This window comes from Lissotriton vulgaris, chromosome 4_1, assembly GCF_964263255.1.
Source record: "Lissotriton vulgaris chromosome 4_1, aLisVul1.2, whole genome shotgun sequence".
Classification (NCBI taxonomy): domain Eukaryota; kingdom Metazoa; phylum Chordata; class Amphibia; order Caudata; family Salamandridae; genus Lissotriton; species Lissotriton vulgaris.
Window position 1 is genome coordinate 1,707,864,232 of NC_141691.1, and position 18,683 is coordinate 1,707,882,914.

At 48.5% G+C, this 18,683-nt stretch overlaps 1 protein-coding gene across 1 annotated transcript in view; it reads right to left on the reverse strand.

Moving 5' to 3' along the window:
* Positions 1-16,261, reverse strand: part of RUNX1T1 (RUNX1 partner transcriptional co-repressor 1) — a 164,598-nt gene extending 148,337 nt beyond the window's left edge. Inside the window, exon 1 of the mRNA XM_086965986.1 lies at positions 15,811-16,261. Within this exon, the coding sequence (XP_086822112.1) occupies positions 15,811-15,838 (28 nt within the window). The 5' untranslated portion in view covers positions 15,839-16,261. The remainder of the gene's footprint in view (positions 1-15,810) is intronic.
* Between the last annotated feature and the right edge of the window lie 2,422 nt (positions 16,262-18,683).

Sequence of the window (18,683 nt, forward strand, 5' to 3'; positions counted from 1 at the left end):
CACACACACTCTTGCCCCGAGAGAAGCTCCCACAGACCCCTGCCCTGAGAGACGCTCCCAGAGACTGCTGCCCTGAGAGAAGCTCCCACAGACTCGTGCCCTGAGAGAAGCTCCCACACACTCCTGCCCTGATAGAAGCCCTCACACACTCCTGCCCGGAAAGAAGCTCCCACAGACCCCTGGCCTGAGAGAAGCCCCCACACACTCCTGACCTGAGAGAAGCTCCCACACACTCCAGCCCTGAGAGAAGCTCCCACAGACCCCGGGCCTGAGAGAAGCTCCCACAGACCCCGGGCCGGAAAGGAGGCACTTCAGACTCCTACCCACAGAGGAGCCCCTGCAGGCACCTGCCATGAGAGGGCCCCCTCCACACGTCTGCCCTGTGACATGCCCCTGCCCTGAGAGAATCCTCAGCAGAAATGTCCGTGAGTCCGCCCCCACCTCCCTCTGCTTAAACCCCAGCCCTGATGAAGCAGACTGCCGTGTGATTTCTTTAGGAAATTGAAGCCTGATCCTAGCACAATAAAACTCCTTTTCAGTATTAAGACAGGTATTGTTCAGTCAAGTGCCCCCTCCAAAGCACTCAAGAAGAAAAAAAGGAATCAGATGTTTTAACGGTGAAAGAATGAGAGGGAGTTTGACACATCAGACAAAGTGAAAAGTGCGGCGAGGGGGGCGGGCATGTGTGTGAAAGTGCTGTCACCGCCGTGCGTGTCACATGAAAAGGGGCCTGTCACCGAGGCTGAACTAATCCAATAAGCGGCAGCTCTCGGAATGGGAGTCCGAGGCACCAGGTAATGGCTGGTTATTCTGTGGGACTGTGACTGAGAAGAGGCGCCCCTCTGGAAGGGGGACATTTAACCCGGCTCGCCCTGTCTACAGAGAGGACGTTTCATGAACACTCGGCCTCTACATGTGTACAAGAGGACACTCCATTAATACTCAGCATTAACATGTGTACAGAGAGGACACTCCAGTAATACTCAGCCATAACATGTGTACAGAGAGGACGTTTCACAAATATTCAGCCTCAAAGTGTGTAGGGAGAGGACATTTCATAAAAACCCAGCCTCGACATGTGTACAAGAGGACACTCCATTATACTCAGCCATAACATGTGTACAGAGAGGACGTTTCACAAATGTTCAGCCTCAACATGTGTACAGAGAGGACGTTTCACAAATGTTCAGCCTCAACATGTGTACAGAGAGGACCTTTCGCAAATATTCAGCCTCAAAGTGTGTAGGGAGAGGACATTTCATAAAAACCCAGCCTCGACATGTGTACAAGAGGACACTCCATTATACTCAGCCATAACATGTGTACAGAGAGGACGCTTCACAAATATTCAGCCTCAAAGTGTGTAGGGAGAGGACATTTCATAAAAACCCAGCCTCGACATGTGTACAAGAGGATACTCCATTATACTCAGCCATAACATGTGTACAGAGAGGACGTTTCACAAATGTTCAGCCTCAACATGTGTACAGAGAGGACGTTTCACACATGTTCAGCCCCAACATGTGTACAGAGAGGACGTTTCGCAAATATTCAGCCTCAACATGTGTACAGAGAGGACACTCCATTGATACTCAGTCTTATCATGTGTACAGACAGGACACTCCATTAATACCCGGCCTCAACATGTGTACAGAGAGTACACTCCATTAATACTCAGCCATACCATGTGTACAGAGAGGAGATTTCACAAATATTCAACCTCAAATATGTACAGAGAGGACGTTTCACAAATATTCAGCCTCAAAATGTGTACAGAGAGGACACTCTATTAATACTCAGCCTCAACATATGTACAGAGAGACGTTTCACAAATATTCAGCCTCAACATGTGTACCGAGAGGACACTCCATTAATACTCAGCCTTAACATGTGTACAGCGAGGACACTCCATTAATACTCAGCCTCAACATGTGTACAGAGAGGACGTTTCATAAATATCCAGCCTCAACATGTGTACAGAGAGGACATTTCATAAATATCCAGCCTCAACATGTGCACAGAGAGGACGTTTCATAAATACCTAGCCTCAACTTGTGTACAGAGAGGACGTTTCATAAATACCTAGCCTCAACTTGTGTACAGAGAGGATGTTAGCCTCAACATGTGTACGGAGAGGACATTTCTTAAATACCCAGCCTCAACATGTGTACTGAGGGGACGTTTCATGAACACTCACCCTCAACATGTGCACAGAGAGGACGTTTCATTAACACTCTGCATCAACATGTGTACAGAGAGGGCGTTTCATAAATACCTAGCCTCAACATGTGTACAGAGAGGACTTTCATAAACACTCAGTCTTAACATGTGTACAAAGAGGACGTTTCATAAATACCTAGCCTCAACATGTGTACAGAGAGGATGTTAGCCTCAACATGTGTAAAGAGAGGACGTTTCATAAATACCTAGCCTCAACATGTGTACAGAGAGGTTGTTAGCCTCAACATGTGCACAGAGAGGACGTTTCATAAATACCTAGCCTCAACTTGTGTACAGAGAGGACGTTTCATAAATAACTAGCCTCAACATGTGTACAGAGAGGACGTTTCATAAATACCTAGCCTCAACATGTGTACAGAGAGGATGTTAGCCTCAACATGTGTACAGAGAAGACGTTTCATAAATACCTAGCCTCAACATGTGTACAGAGAGGGCGTTTCATAAACACTCTGCCTCAACATGTGTACAGAGACTCAACATGTGTACAAAGAGGACATTTGATAAATACCTAGCCTCAACATGTGTACAGAGAGGGTGTTTCATTAAAACCTAGCCTCAACATGTGTACAAAGAGGACGTTTCATAAATACCTAGCCTCAACATGTGTATAGAGAGGGTGTTTCATAAATACCTAGCCTCAACATGTGTACAGAGATAGTGTTTCATAAATACCTAGCCTCAACATGTGTACAGAGATGGTGTTTCATAAATACCTAGCCTCAACATATGTACAGAGAGGGCGTTTCATAAACACTCTCCCTCAACATGTGTACAGAGACTCAACATGTGTACAAAGAGGACCTTTGATAAATACCTAGCCTCAACATGTGTACAGAGAGGGTGTTTCATAAAAACCTAGCCTCAACATGTGTACAAAGAGGACGTTTCATAAATACCTAGCCTCAACATGTGTATAGAGAGGGTGTTTCATAAATACCTAGCCTCAACATGTGTACAGAGATGGTGTTTCATAAATACCTAGCCTCAACATGTGTACAGAGATGGTGTTTCATAAATACCTAGCCTCAACATGTGTACAGAGAGGGTGCTTCATAAATACCTAGCCTCAACATGTGTACAGAGAGGACGTTTCATAAATACCTAGCCTTAACATGTGTACAGATCGGACGTTTCATAAATACCTATCCTCAACATGTGTACAGGGAGGACATTTCACAAACATGCAGTATCACGTATGTGCATAGCCATTTCATAAACACCCGGGCTCACCCTATGCATAGAGAGGACCTTCCATAAAAACTAAGACTCCCCTCTGGACAGAGAGGATTTTTTTAATGACCCCTCATGCTCACCAGGCAGGCAGACAGGATGGATATGGCTCACTGTGTACCCAGAGACATACATACAAGCATACAAACATACAAGCTCACCAGGAAGGTAGAGAGAAAATTTCATAAACACCCTGCTTCACCTCTGCACTGCAGCCACCATTCTATGTCCACCTCTGTAAAGAGAGGGCGTATTTCATAAATACCTGGCTCCCCTTTGCCAGAGGGGGGATTTAATAAACACCCAGGCTCGTCATGTCGACAGAGAGGATATTTTTTGAACACACTGAGTGACCGCTGCATCGCACGAAAGCCTCTGAAGACACAGAGACGGTTTCATAGATATCCAAGCTCCTCGTGTGCACAGAAAAGACATTTCATAAGCAGCGAGAACCACCTCTGTCCTGTGCACACTTCACAAACACCAACAGGCATCCCTGCACAGAGAGTACCTTTCATAAGCACATTGGCTTACCTCTGTCCAGAGAGGTATTTTGTGAGCATTTTGGATCACCTCTGTCCAGAAAGGACATTTTGTGAGCACATTGTACGCCTCTGTCCAGAGAGGACCTTTCATTAGCACATTGGATCACCTCTGTCCAGAGAGAACATTTTGTTAACACATTGGATCACCTATATCCAGAGAGGACATTTTGTGAGCACATTAGATCACCTCTGTCCAGAGAGAACATTTCGTGAGCACATTGGATCTCCTCTGTCCAGAGAGGACATTTTGTGAGCACGTTGGATCTCCTCTGTCCAGAGAGGACATTTCGTGAGCACATTGGATCTCCTCTGTCCAGAGAGGACATTTCATACGCACATTGGATCACCTCTGTCTCGAGAGGACATTTCGTGAGCACATTGGATCTCCTCAGTCCAGAGAGGACATTTCATAAACACATTGGATCACCTCTGTCCAGAGAGGACATTTCATAAACACATTGGATCACCTCTGTCCAGAGAGGACATTTCGTGAGCACATTGGATCACCTCTGTCCAGAGAGGACATTTCTTAAGCACATTGGATCCCCGCTGTCCAGAGAGGACATTTCATAAGCACATTAGATTTCCTCTGTCCAGAAAGGCCATTTCATAGGCACATTGGATCACTTCTGTCCAGAGAGGACATTTTGTGAGCACATAGGATCTCCTCTGTCCAGAGAGGACATTTCATTAGCCCATTGAATCACCTCTGTCCAGAGAGGACATTTCATAAACACATTGGATCCCCGCTGTCCAGAGAGGACATTTCATAAGCACATTAGATTTCCTCTGTCCAGAAAGGCCATTTCATAAGCACATTGGATCACCTCTGTCCAGAGAGGACATTTCATGAGCACATTGGATCTCCTCTGTCCAGAGAGGACATTTCATTAGCCCATTGAATCACCTCTGTCCAGAGAGGGCATTTTGTGAGCACATTGGATCACCTCTGTTTAGAGAGGACATTTCATAAGCACATTGGATCACCTCTGTTCAGAGAGGACATTTCGTGAGCACATTGGATCACCTCTGTTTAGAGAGGACATTTCGTGAGGACATTGGATCTCCTCTGTCCAGAGAGGACCTTATTTTGTGAGCACAATGGATCACCTCTGTCCAGAGAGGACATTTCATAAGCACATTGGATCACCTCTGTTCAGAGAGGACATTTCGTGAGCACATTGGATCACCTCTGTTTAGAGAGGACATTTCGTGAGGACATTGGATCACCTCTGTCCAGAGAGGACATTTCATAAGCACAACCTATGTCCAGAAAGGACATTTTGTGATCACATTGGATCACCTTTGTCCATAGGACATTTTGTGAGCACATTGGATCACCTCTGTCCAGAGAGGACATTTCATTAGCCCATTGAATCACCTCTGTCCAGAGAGGACATTTCTTAAGCACATTGGATCCCCGCTGTCCAGAGAGGACATTTCATAAGCACATTAGATTTCCTCTGTCCGGAAAGGCCATTTCATAAGCACATTGGATCACCTCTGTCCAGAGAGGACATTTCATGAGCACATTGGATCTCCTCTGTCCAGAGAGGACATTTCATTAGCCCATTGAATCATCTCTGTCCAGAGAGGGCATTTTGTGAGCACATTGGATCACCTCTGTCCAGAGAGGACCTTATTTTGTGAGCACAATGGATCACCTCTGTCCAGAGAGGACATTTCATAAGTACATTGGATCACCTCTTTCCAAAGAGGATATTTTGTGAGGACATTTGATCACCACTGTCCAGAGAGGACATTTCCTAAGCACATTGGATCACCTCTGTTCAGAGAGGACATTTCGTGAGCACATTGGATCACCTCTGTTTAGAGAGGACATTTCGTGAGGACATTGGATCACCTCGGTCCAGAGAGGACATTTCATAAGCACAACCTATGTCCAGAAAGGACATTTTGTGATCACATTGGATCACCTTTGTTCAGAGAACATTTTGTGAGCACATTGGATCACCTCTGTCAAGAGAGGACACTTCGTGAGCACACGTGCTGAGCTCTCTTCTGGGAGGACATTTCATAAGCACATTGGATCTCCCCTGTACAGTGAAAGCATGTTATAAGCAGACATGTTTATGTCTGACTAGGGAGGACACCCAGGCTCACCTAGATAGATAGGCCGCATTTCATAAGCACTTGAGATCCCTCTGCACAGAGATATATTTCATAAATACACAGGCTCTCCTCTGGAAAGAAGAGCCGTTCCATAAACACACAGGATCACTATGTGCACAGAGAGGATGTATCATAAACACCCAGCATCACCTCTGTACAGAGAGGCTATTTCACAAACACACCAGCTCTTCAAATGTAAAGAGAAGACATTTACAAAACAATCAGATTTAGTTAATGGAATGGGCTGGTGGTGGGCCCCTCCTCACCCCTCTCTTCACACATGAAGGTAACATTCATCTCATACACGCAACAAGCCCTCACTTCACACATGCAGCCTGTCCCACCTCATAAATGCATCCTGTCACCTCACACATGCTGCCTGCCCTCACCCCACACATGCAGCCTCAGCCTGCCACCCCACACATGCAGCCTCAGCCTGCCACCCCACACATGCAGCTCGCCCTCACCTCACACATGTAGCTTGCCCTCTTCTCATACATGCAGCCTGTCCTCTCACTTCATACATGCAGCCAGTCCGCACTTCATACATGCAGCCTGCCTTCACCTCACATGAAGCATGCCACCTCACACATGCAGCCTGCACTCAATCACACATGCAGCCAGCCCACACCTCACACAAACAACGTATACACCTATGCAGCAATCAGAACAATATTTCGCCAAGTGCAAACTAATTTGCAATGAACAGAATGCAATTGTTTTGAATTCACAATCCCTGCAGCCAGTACAATATGTCCAGCTTCCGAAAAAGGACATGGGTGCATTCTCGTAATAAACAGCATTGGGGCCGATAGGCCCCAAAAGTGCAAGCTGGAGAACAGAAAGCATGCCACTATAGCTCGGAGACCTTCACCTTCATCAGAGCATCTTCTCACCCCGAAGGTTCCCAGACTCAGGCACAGGCCTTTGCTAACTGTCTTCAGGTTCTTTATTGCTTACTTTGAGATATCATCATATGACCCCTGCACCAGCATTTCCCGGATGCTGCTAACCACAATAGAAGGAACAGACCTGCCCTTCCCATCTCTCTTTCTCCTTTACCCTCCCTTGTGATGGTAGAGGCAGTACATGGATTATGAAAATATTTAAAGACCAAGACCATGCGTCCTTATGTGCATCGTGCGTGTACACACAGACATATATACTGATAAATGGGATTTAAGGTAGGAGACGCATGGGCATAGATATCAAGAGAGATTAGGAATGTATACAATAAGCTGTACACTGAAGGTATCTACATACATCTGTATATATCAATATATATATATATTATATATATATATATATATATATATATATTTTTTTTTTTTTTTTTACGCAGAAACGCGTAAGGACTTAATGAGTTGTTCTAGCTGTCACGCAATTCAAATGCAATAAAGCTGTCAGCCTGAAAGGACGTCGAAGCAGTGGGCTCTTTCTTTTGCTGGTCTTTAATTTAACAGGAGTCTCCATTCCTGTCTTGAGCCTGCCCTGCAGAGCCGGAGGCCCCGGTAAAGTGGAGAACTGTGGATGTCATAAAACGGAGGGGCATGACTCGCTCTTCATTACAGCAGCCGAAAATTGGACTTCCGTGACTATTTGCTGTTTTGAAGTGAAAGGGAGGAAGGAGGTTTTTCCTCTATCCAGCTGTCTTCGTGTGTTTCCATGTCAGGCAACTACTCTCTGCGTGACAGCTAAGTGCACTATGCTTTTAATATTTCTACCGGAATGCAATATGAATACAAGTTGGGACTTTGGAAGAAGGCTAGAAATGCCAAATATGACACTATGTCGAGTCAAGGTCGAAATTTCCACAGTAATGCATTCTGGGTATTGTGGTCTTAAGGACAGACCACGTGACCACTGGGTTCTGAAAGACTTGTAAATCAACTCACCTGTGATCAAGGCGCAAAGCGCAGAAACGCGTAAGGACTTAATGAGTTGTTCTAGCTGTCACGCAATTCAAATGCAATAAAGCTGTCAGCCTGAAAGGACGTCGAAGCAGTGGGCTCTTTCTTTTGCTGATATATATATATATATATATATATATATATATATATATGTATATGTGATATTAATGAGGTATAACTATTTATTTCCTGAAATGTACTGAAGATTTGGAGTCATTGCAGATTGCTTAGTAATGTAGAATGCAGAGCTGACTCACATAGAGATGGCCTAAATGACAATGTGGGTGCCATTGTGCTGATCTTAGGAATGTGTTATCAATAGGACCTGAATGAAGGCGTCTTATCGGTGGCTAATACATACCTATCTGCCTCTTGAACTATAGTTGGGGATCGTGCGGCATGTTTAAGAGGGTGATCCTATTAAGGTGAAGAGAGAACAAACTCTTTATTGGGGGGTGTTCAATGTTTAAAAAGTGGGTGATCCGGGTGCAATGAATGGAGGCAGTTTGTTAGGTAGGTGAATACCACTATTTCCCAGTGCGGACCCCACAACAATGTTATTTGGCACCCTCAATAGATCCATATTCCAACCAAAATGCCCCAGCGTTCATATACGACCCTCACAAAGTATCATTGTAGGAAATGAACTTGCACAGTATATGTCAGCACAGAAGTCCCAACGCTCCAAATAATTATCCATCAGGGAATAGTTCTATTTCATTGTTGGTTATTTAGATATTTACATAAATTACCTGCTTGTCAATTCATGTACACTGTGACAAATTCCTCTTGTAATTTTGAACATCACAATCTGTACCAACGCAACCACACTACAAAACAGAAATGTCTGCTGTAAACACTCTTTCAATGATGTAACCCTCGCCTGGCAATAGACTCATAATGGCAATAAGCATTGGCTTGAACCGTAATGAAGAATCTACTGTTTGTATTTCAACTAAATGCCAATAAAAAAAGTATTTTTTAAAAGTGAGTAAATACCACTAAAAAGAGGGTAACATCAACCAAATGTAGATCATTCGACTGATATGCTGTCTTCAGAATGTGGCCTCAGATAATTTCCATTATCACTTGATTGGTCATGGAAAATTGAGCTTGTTGAATTACTTATATCCCATGAAGCCTATAGAAAACTATCACAGTGATGTGACGATGTAATTGATGATGTCATCAACAATGTAATTTGAGCTGTCATCAAGATGTCATTTAACATGTCATGGGTAACGTAAAATATGAGGTCATAAAATGTACCACATTCTGCTACATAAGTTGCCTTTTGTTGCCGCATAATTTAGTCAACCATACCACATAATTTGGTTTTCCCATGCTGCATAACTCCAGTGGTCCTGGCTACAACTGGCAAATGTCAGTGTTTTTTTCATTTATTTCATTTTTTAAATATTAATGTTCATCTCATTTAAAAATCTAAAACATAACTCTAGCCCGTGTTTTTCAGTGATTTGTTTTAATGTGAATTAAGATCTTAAAACCATACCTAACAATAACATCCCTTTAACCTTTGTTTTTGTTTTTTAGGAAAAATAGATGGATGGAAAACAGACATACGGCCAAAGAGCCAGACTGGGAGGCAGACAGAACAGGTAGCTATTCGGATGCGACGGGTATGAGACAGGTAGGTGGGTGGCCAGTAGAGCTGACGAGGCAACCGTGAGCCGCGTGCCCAGCTCTGACAGCGTGAGGTCCTCCTGAACCTCAAGTCAAAAACAAGCCGCGCTTTCACGCAGTGATTCCTCCCCTCGCGCTCTTGCAGGCTGCCCCTCCCTCCCTCCCTCGAGGAGGTCCAGTTCCACTTCTTAAAATGCTAAAAAGGGTGTCTAACGTGAGACGTCAGCCTCTGATTTCCGGTGTGCACCCCCCCATCCCCCCCTTGCTGTAGTGTCCCTGTGCAGTGAGGTGGTGAGGCCACTGGCAGCTGCAGCAGACAGAGGGTGCAGAAGATGTGCAGGTTCGGAGGGGGGGGGGGGGTGTCCCAGCACCGTGTGCCCCGTTGCACCATGGGGTTTTTAAACACTGGGATTGTTTAGCTTTGGGGTCCGTGAGTACGGGGCGGCCTGCTGGCATGCCGGCTCTTGCTTCAGGCCATTCATGGTAGTGTATGCAGATGAAGGCTTTTCAAGGCCAGCTGACCTGCACTTCACACGTGTGTTCGCTGGAGCCCTTTGGCCGCTGTGAAACCCCTCTGTGGGCTGCTTTCTTTTGCTAATCTTTGTAATTGCCGTCACCTAAGTTTCGAGAAGCTCCTACTGTTTGTTAAGGCAGGGGACGCTAACTATCTTGATTTAAAATATAATGCACCTCCTTACCATTAACTTCCCATTGTGTTTTTATCTATAAATATTTGAATGTATCTAATGTTAACTTGATTTAACATGTTACATGATACACTATTTGGTGTTTTAATGTTGTTTGTGATAGAGCTAAACATTACACAATGCCCGTTGTATTGAGTGAGAAGCTGACGACAAAATCCAATTAGAGACTAAATGACACAGGGAGTAACATAGAATCCTGGAATCAAATCCCAGCTTCCCCACCACCAAACTGTGTGATCCTAAGCAAAGAAGAAAAATGCTGTGTCTCATTTTCTTTGGATGACTAATTTCAAAGCGCCTTGGAGCAACTCATTTCGGATGTGCGCTATAAAAAAACATTTATATGTAGTGCAATAGGCAACAATGATGCTTCACATATAACGAGGTTGGTCATATACAGTCCACGAGTCACAGCTATTTCTTGGTCCACTCATGTCAAAGTCGTCAGGGTATTCGAGATTTCTTGAATGCTTTCAAATGCATGTTTAGAAACATATACTTTCTATACATCTCCCTGAAAAGAAACACTAATGCTTAAGAAATATCTTTTTCACATTTCTGATTAATCTTAGTGAGGGTAAATCCAAAGGTCTCCCCATCATAAGAGGCGCAGGGAGTGGTTCCCGTCGTTAAAATGAAGGTGCATTAATAGTAATTAAACGTCCCTCTCTACAAAACGAAGGCTGTTTATTAGCGGGAGAAGGAGTGAGACGCAGTGTGCAGGAGGCAGAGAGGGGCGACGGGGTGCAAGGGCGACGGAGAGGGGCCCTGGCACCCAGGGACGGCTGAGAGGGGCCTGCCCCTGGCGTGTAGGGACGATTTAAGATGCAGGTAGATGCGGCTGGGGAACGACTGAGAGGGCCCCTCACAACATGGCACTCAAACTTTTAACAGTGCTCCCTGACAGTGTGTGCTCTGGTGGCACAAACATACAATGCACGCACCTGCAACCAGATCTACTAATTCACACTGGAAAGCACGTTGGGACTCATATTTAAACACGGATTTAACACCGGGTCCGCGTGTGGGGCGACTCATTATTTCACCATGGATGTTGCACGGGCAGCATGTGGTGAAACACTAACGTTGCACGGCGCCATGTACAGGGCCACGCATTTGGATATTAGTGCGTGGCCCGTGCCCACGATAGTGGCCCGTTCGTGCACCACGAATGCAGCGCCAAGGATGCTTTAAGGGGCCACATTGTAGCAGAACGATCACCATCTGAAGAGGTCCCCGGGCAGGCGCGCATTAAACACACGCACATATATATACACGCCGGTCGTGGCATGCAGGTGTGTGGCACGTGTGAGGGTGGTTTGAACAGTCTAATAATATAAAGTGCAACGTTCGTGAAAGAGGAGCAGTCATTCGTCTTGATCCCAATCGCACTGTGGCAGTGTGCCCGGCCGGACTTGTTGGGATAAACAGAAGTGCACGTCTTTGTCGTTGTGGAGCCAAAAAACTCTCCGTGAAGTCCGAGGACCATCTATAATACACTCCGAGAATACCAAATATATACTCCATTTATCGGCGTATGTAGGCGCTATAAAATCACTAAATGGCTGCACCTAGCGCGTTAGAAATCCTTAAATTAATTAATGCATTTACTTATATGGAGTGCCAACCCGGCATGAAATTCAAACAATGCATAGCACGATTCTTACAGCAATGCTGGGGCCGAAGAAAATGCAGTAATTACCAAAAGACCTAGATGAATACGTTCGGGAAGTGATTCCCACGTTTCTATTTTCAAGTCCATCTGCAGTTGTATCTCTGCTTTAAATGTCACACTCCTCAAGATTCGCTACTGTCCTGGAGGATGTCCGATACATCTGGGGTGCACTTACAGCTTGCTGGTGTTTATAACTCCTCGCGTTAGGACTGCGTTCGCACTTGTGTCCGGTAAATACGTATTTTGGTAGTTTTATATAGCGCGAACTCGACCGGAGGTATTAGAGCGCTTTACCTGGGTACCAGCTTCGTTCCACAAATAGTAACACTCGCACGGAGATGCCCCGGGCTGAGGCTCTTGCCTCCGCGGAGGACGCGCATCCCGGCCGCAGGTGTGTGTCCCCCGTGAGAACCCTCCGCGGCGCCGAGACCACCTTTGTACCCGCGATAAGACGCGGGACGAGAGCACATGACAGGTTCCCACAGCACAAAGAGCGGCCTCCTCGCTAAGCCACCAAGAGGCCGATGAAAAACACTCGATTGTCCCCTCTCAAGCCCGTGAGCGTGTCACGTTAATGAGATGTGGCAAGTGGGCTCCGCGGATGGACGGACAATGTGCCTCGTGGTTTGAGTGTGAACAGCGGACACTGCAGATGACGGCTTCGCAGAGCTAGACCGGGTGCGGGAGAGGCCGTCAGAGCCTGTCAGGGAGCAAACCATTTCTGAGGGGGTTAAGAAGGGTGATAGCCGCAGAGACCATCCTCTAACCGACAGAGGTGGGTAACCTGAGGGGGGCACAGTGCGCAGCCCCTGGCCGGTCATAGGGAGCAGTGGGCACTACAGTGAGCAGCATCGGGTCCACTGTAGATGCCAGCCGTAGCTCTACGAAACTTGTGGTGGGCCGCAGTGAGCACTCACTGACGGCCGCAGTGACCAGACTCTGGCGACAGACAGCAGCAACATGTCCAGGAGCAGCCCGCGAGCCCTGAGCAGTGACCCCACTACACTCGTGCCTACACCTCATTCCCGCTGACCTCCTGCCCCCTTAATCGTCAGACTTAATACCCAACAGAGAAATATGTTGGCTTCCCTGTTTTTTTTCTTCTTTTTTAGCAGTTGTTAAAGAGAGGGACAAGGAGAACAGTTTGTGGTAAGTGAAGTCCCAGGCATTGTCTAATTCAACATAAACACCAGCCTCCAATTGAACCATAACTCTGACTCACCCCTCACCCCAACCCAGCGCCTTGTGAGTACACAATGAATGGTGTCACATTACGTCACAAAATCCCAGGTGACGTCACTAGAGGAAGCCACATTCTAGCGTGCCTGTTGCTGGTTACTGCTAGTGACGCAGCAGTGGGCAAAGTGATGGGTGTTTGTGTTCACTGGGTGGCCCCTCGAAGACAACTCTGACGGCTAGGACGCCCTGAGCCCCGGCACTGTACCCCCAGTATCAGTATCACCCTGGGTAGCGCTAACACTGCTACTACCGCGTGCTGACCCCTGACACTAACAGTACCCCCATATCTAACCGTGGGGGTAAATAAACCTAACCTTCTTTCCCTAAAAGTAACGCTGTGAGTGGATCAGGTGTCCGAAGAAGTCTGGAGTGCACAGGACTGAGCCCCACAGCAATGCTCTTCAGCCGCAGCCCTCTGCCCAGTGTGCCCCGGGCCTCACTCACATGGCAGACATTGTGTACCGCGCTGTGTGCCCTGCAACACCTGTGCATAGATGTTCCTGTCATCGCCAGGCCATGTGAACATACATTGGCTGACGCTGCTATTAGTAATTAATGAACTCAACAACAATTCGAGTAAGATGCAAACGTGTATGTTTCCTCACACAGCGGCCTTAGTTTCGGTGCTTTTAAATGTACATGTAAGAAAAGCATGGCTCTGCCCAGGTCCGACTGTGGAACCAAAGCAAGTGGGGGGGAAATCTCAACCCCCCCCCCCTTCATCTCTTTCAGTTTATCAATTCTCTCCCCCCGACTCTCCTCCCTCGCTTCCCCCCTCTCTCGGCTCCTTGTCTCCCATTCCTCTTTCTCTCTCTTCTTCAGGCTGCAAGTTATGTGTGGACCTGAGGACAGAGAAAGGCCCCGGCTGCGGCCAGGACTTTCCAAGCCGACCTCTGGCTCCAGCCCACCGGGGAACCGGCCGGTGGGATGAAAGGCGCCTGCCCAGCCCCGCCGGCTCCACCTGAACTCAGGGTGAAATAACTCAGGCTTGGGAGCCCCTCCCCCGTCACGCAGTACCTCAGCTCAGTGAGGAAGTTTTATCCGCATTGCCGACACTTTAATCGCGCTTACACAAATACAGCGACTTGTGACTGCTGCGCTCGCTACTGAACTACGTGAATCTGGGAATATATGGTGATAAATACATCTCATATAAATAACTTGGCCTGTCGGTACTATAGCGCTGGGAAGGAGAGGGCTGGACTGGATTTCCGAAGGAAGCCGGCCGTGCCCACAAGGAAACGCGAAGTGACACTGCCAGGTCACAGCGAAAAAAACATGAATCCGAGAGCGAGCCGCATTTAAAGGTCTCCCGGTCTGTGTTATCAGAATCCAGCAGGTCTGCTCCACTCGGGATCGGTGTCAAAACACAGGGCCAAGGACAAAGGGGAGAAGGAATGCGACCAACTCCAGCCAGGTTAAAAATACACGAACAAACAATGACTGGAAACTTCACGCCTTTATAAAAACAAAACACACAACAAGCAAAATGTTGACAATATGACAAAATATCATAGAGGGAGAAACGTTGGAAATAAACTATGATTTCAATAACATATCATAAGAATAAACTGACAGCTGTCAAGCTTCAGGCAACGACACTGAAGAAGTAGCCCTTCACACGTCCTTATCCGGGCGGACGAGAAAACGGAGCACTGCCCACAGAAGCACAGCGCATCCACTGACACACACTGAGCTGCCGGACAGAACCGTCCTAGGCACGGGGCTGGGTTCGTCCGAGAAACGCACTGCACTTTTCTAGCTCGATAACATCTTCTTCAAGGCGCCCTCAGACACTCCTTACCTACCCACGCGTACCCAGGAACAACCACACTCCTCCGACGGACAGAACCGGCGCCCTCAGTGCGGTGCCGGCATTATTTCTAGCAACCATTTTTCAGTTCCTACCCTGAACACATCTCCTTCCAGGCGCCCTCACGTTAGCTCACAAAAAACACTACCCACACATACCAACCCAGGAACAACTGCATGATACCACTAGGCCAGAACCGATACATTTTCGTTGCTCCATAACATCGTGTTCGTGGCGCCCAGCCGTTCTCTCACAACACCCACTGCCACACAAACCCAGCGCCCTCGCCGCCGGACAGACCCCACGCTCTCGGATATTCCTGCGCCTAGCACCAGTTGCACTTTCATGGGGTCTATAACATCTTCCGTGGCCCCTTCGTCCGAGGGACCCCTCGCCACAGCCAGGCCGGGCCTTGTACACAAATGCAGGGAGAAGTGTGAGGGTGTGTACCTGTGCTGCCTGTCAGTCGTGCAGCCACAAACGCAGCACAGAGGCCCCGTGAGTGCCCGGAAATCTAAGCACACTGGAGTGTAAACAAGACTCTGCAGTTAAACAAGTGCCCCCTTCACCAGCGGGGTTACTGCACAGGGTGCCCGCGCCTCCAAGCCGGTCCCTCGTCCAAGCACAAGCCGCACAGGCAGCCCTCTCGGGCACAGGCAGCCGTCTTACTTACACTGATGCGGGCTGGAAATTCCCACCATTCGCCACGGGCTCGGAGCTTCAAGTACAGAAAAAAGTTCCCTTTCCTTGGCGTGGGGGGCTGAGCCCCGGCTGCAGCGAGGGGAGAAACCAGGGATGGGGGGTCCTCTCTGGATATCCAGTGGGAGCGGTCCGTGGACCAGGGAGCCCTTGGAGGGTCTTCAGCAGGCGGCGGAAGGGGGTCCTCTGTGGCGGATGGATGGGTGGGCGCCTCCTGGCACCGCTGCGGACTGGATCCTTGCACTGGTGGTGCCCAGGTGGGCACGAGGAGGGTGGCCTGGCAGCGCTGCCGGCGACACAGGCGGTGCAGGCAGGGTGCTCAGGCGGCGCTGCCGGTGATGCGGTGCAGGCAGGGTGCCTGGGTAGGCAGCGCCACAGTCCAGGCTCTCCCGGGTGCTGGCAGTAGAAGGAGGGCTCCAGTCAGGGCATCAGTCGGAGGCAGGGTCCATTGGTGGTGCAGCCCGGTTGCAGGCAGTGCGGGGCTGCGGGTGCTCTCGGTGCCTCCTCGCTGCTGTGTGCCTCTGCCGCCTCTCGCTGCCTGCTCCCCGCGCCGCCGTGCAGTGTCAGAGCGCACTGAGCTGCTGCTGCTGCTCTGGCCGCTCCCAGGTGCGGGTGGGAGGGCCTAGCGGGGGGAGGCAGAGGGAGACATCTGTGTCTGCGCCGCCCGCGGGTCACGGCGGGTCAAGTATATGTTAACAACAGGCAGCCCCCTGAGTCCCACGCGGGTCCGCTGCGCACACGGTGTGTGAGAGCGCTGGGTGGACGTGTGCGCCTGTCCCAGGCTGTCTGTGCGTGCGTGTGTGGCAGAGAGTGAGAGAGAAAGAGCAGAGCCGGTAACCCGAGAGAGAGACTTTCCGTGGCCATCTGGAGGGACCGCCTGCTGGCCTGGGTCCTGTCACTGTCTGCAGAGACAGGCTACCAGCCAACAGTCTATGCAGAGACAGGCCGCAGCGCTCTATCTGTAGAGACAGACCATAGAGCTCTCTAGCTGCAGAGACAGGCTACCAGCCAGCAGTCTATCCAGAGACAAGCTTCAGCGCTCTAGCTGCAGAGACAGACTGCAGAGCCTTAGCTGCAGAGACAGGCTACCAGCCAGCAGTCTATCCAGAGATAGGCCGCAGCGCTCTATCTGTAGAGACAGACCACAGAGCTCTCTAGCTGCAGAGACAGGCTACCAGCTAGCAGTCTATCCAGAGACAAGCTTCAGCGCTCTAGCTGCAGAGACAGACTGCAGAGCCTTAGCTGCAGAGACAGGCTACCAGCCAGCAGTCTATCCAGAGATATGCCAGAGCGCTCTAGCTGCAGAGAAAGTAGATTGCACTGGGTATAGCGACAGGTCTCTGATCGTACCCTAAGCAGAGGGAGATTGAAGAGACTGCCTGCAGAGTATTAGGTGCAAAGTTGGACTGTAAAGACAGCCTGCAAACACAGGGCACTCACTCTGGCAGTAAAGACAGGCTGATCGGAACCGCCACCCTGCAGAGACAGGCCACAGAGACAGACTGCACATCGCTAGATGCTGAGACAGGTCACAGCTGAGACTGCGGAGGAAGCCTGCCGGGGCCTTCACTCTGTCTTCAAAGACAGACAGCCTGCCCTAAAGCACCTGTGCTGCCGTGCGCTTCTGAAGTCTGTTTCTAATGCCTGCCCTTCCTGATATCTGTCTGCAGATTTACCCCCTTTGTCAGTGAGCACAGTTGCTCAATACTGATGTCGCGTTATAGGCACAGACTTTGCCTACAACTTTTTAAAGAGCTGGTTAGTCCTCCTTCCTGGAGTAGAGGGGGAAAAACAACTCTTCATTGAAGGTCATCTGAGCAGGTGCTGCTGCCATCGTCCTTGCCCCGGAAGTCCAAAAGAAGAGACTGACTGGCAGATGGTCACTCTCTGAAGAGACAGTCTGCTAATACAAGCTACTGAACAGTAACCATGCAGGCAGGTTGTAGGGGCAGGCTGCCAGGTGCTCACTCTGTGCAGCAACAGAGTGCAAGAACATGGTACAGAACAGCAGTCACAGAGCAGGCTGTAGAGACAGACTGTCAGATGGCCACTCTCTACAGAGACAGACTGCTGAGCATGGGCTGTAGAAGAAACTGTTGAACTCGGCTCCAGAAGAGTGGCCACTGGGACAAGCCGGAGAGACGACTGTAGAGTACAGCCCAGAGAGAGAGCCTGAAGAGAACAGACCAGGGAGAGGGAGACTGAAGAGAACAGACCACGGACTGAAGAGAACAAACCAGGGAGACAGACGAGAGAGCCAGACTGGAGAGAACAAACCAGGGAGACAGACTGTAGAGTACAGACCGGAGAACAGACAGATTGAAGAGAACCAACCACATAGACCGAAGGAAGAGACCACAGAGACAGACTGAAGAGATTAGACCACGAAGACAGGTTTCACAGAACTGGCTGTAGAAACAGGCCACAAAAAGTCCTTGAGAGACAAGCTAAAGAAAAAGACTGCAGAGAGCAGGCACTAGAGTTAGGCGTCAGAAGATGAGATGCAGAGACAAGCACAGTAAGAGACAAACTGCAGAGGAGAAATTAGAGACAGGTGTGAAAGATGGATCACAGTGTCCAATAAAAGTCAAGCTGAAGAGGGCAGAGCCGAGAGACGCGTTTCACAGGAGAGGCTGCCGAGATTTTGGGAGTGAGGCAGACGGTCTTCTTCCTGCTGTTACACGCAACAACTGTTTTTGTCAAACAATTTGAATATGTAAACTAGGCATACCCAGGCAGAAGGGATCTGTTTTTTGTATTATTTTTTCTTTCTTGTCAATAGAGTGTATTATCACAAAACACAATTCTGCAGGCTTGCAGTCAAGACCCTGGTTTACCAATGCTCCA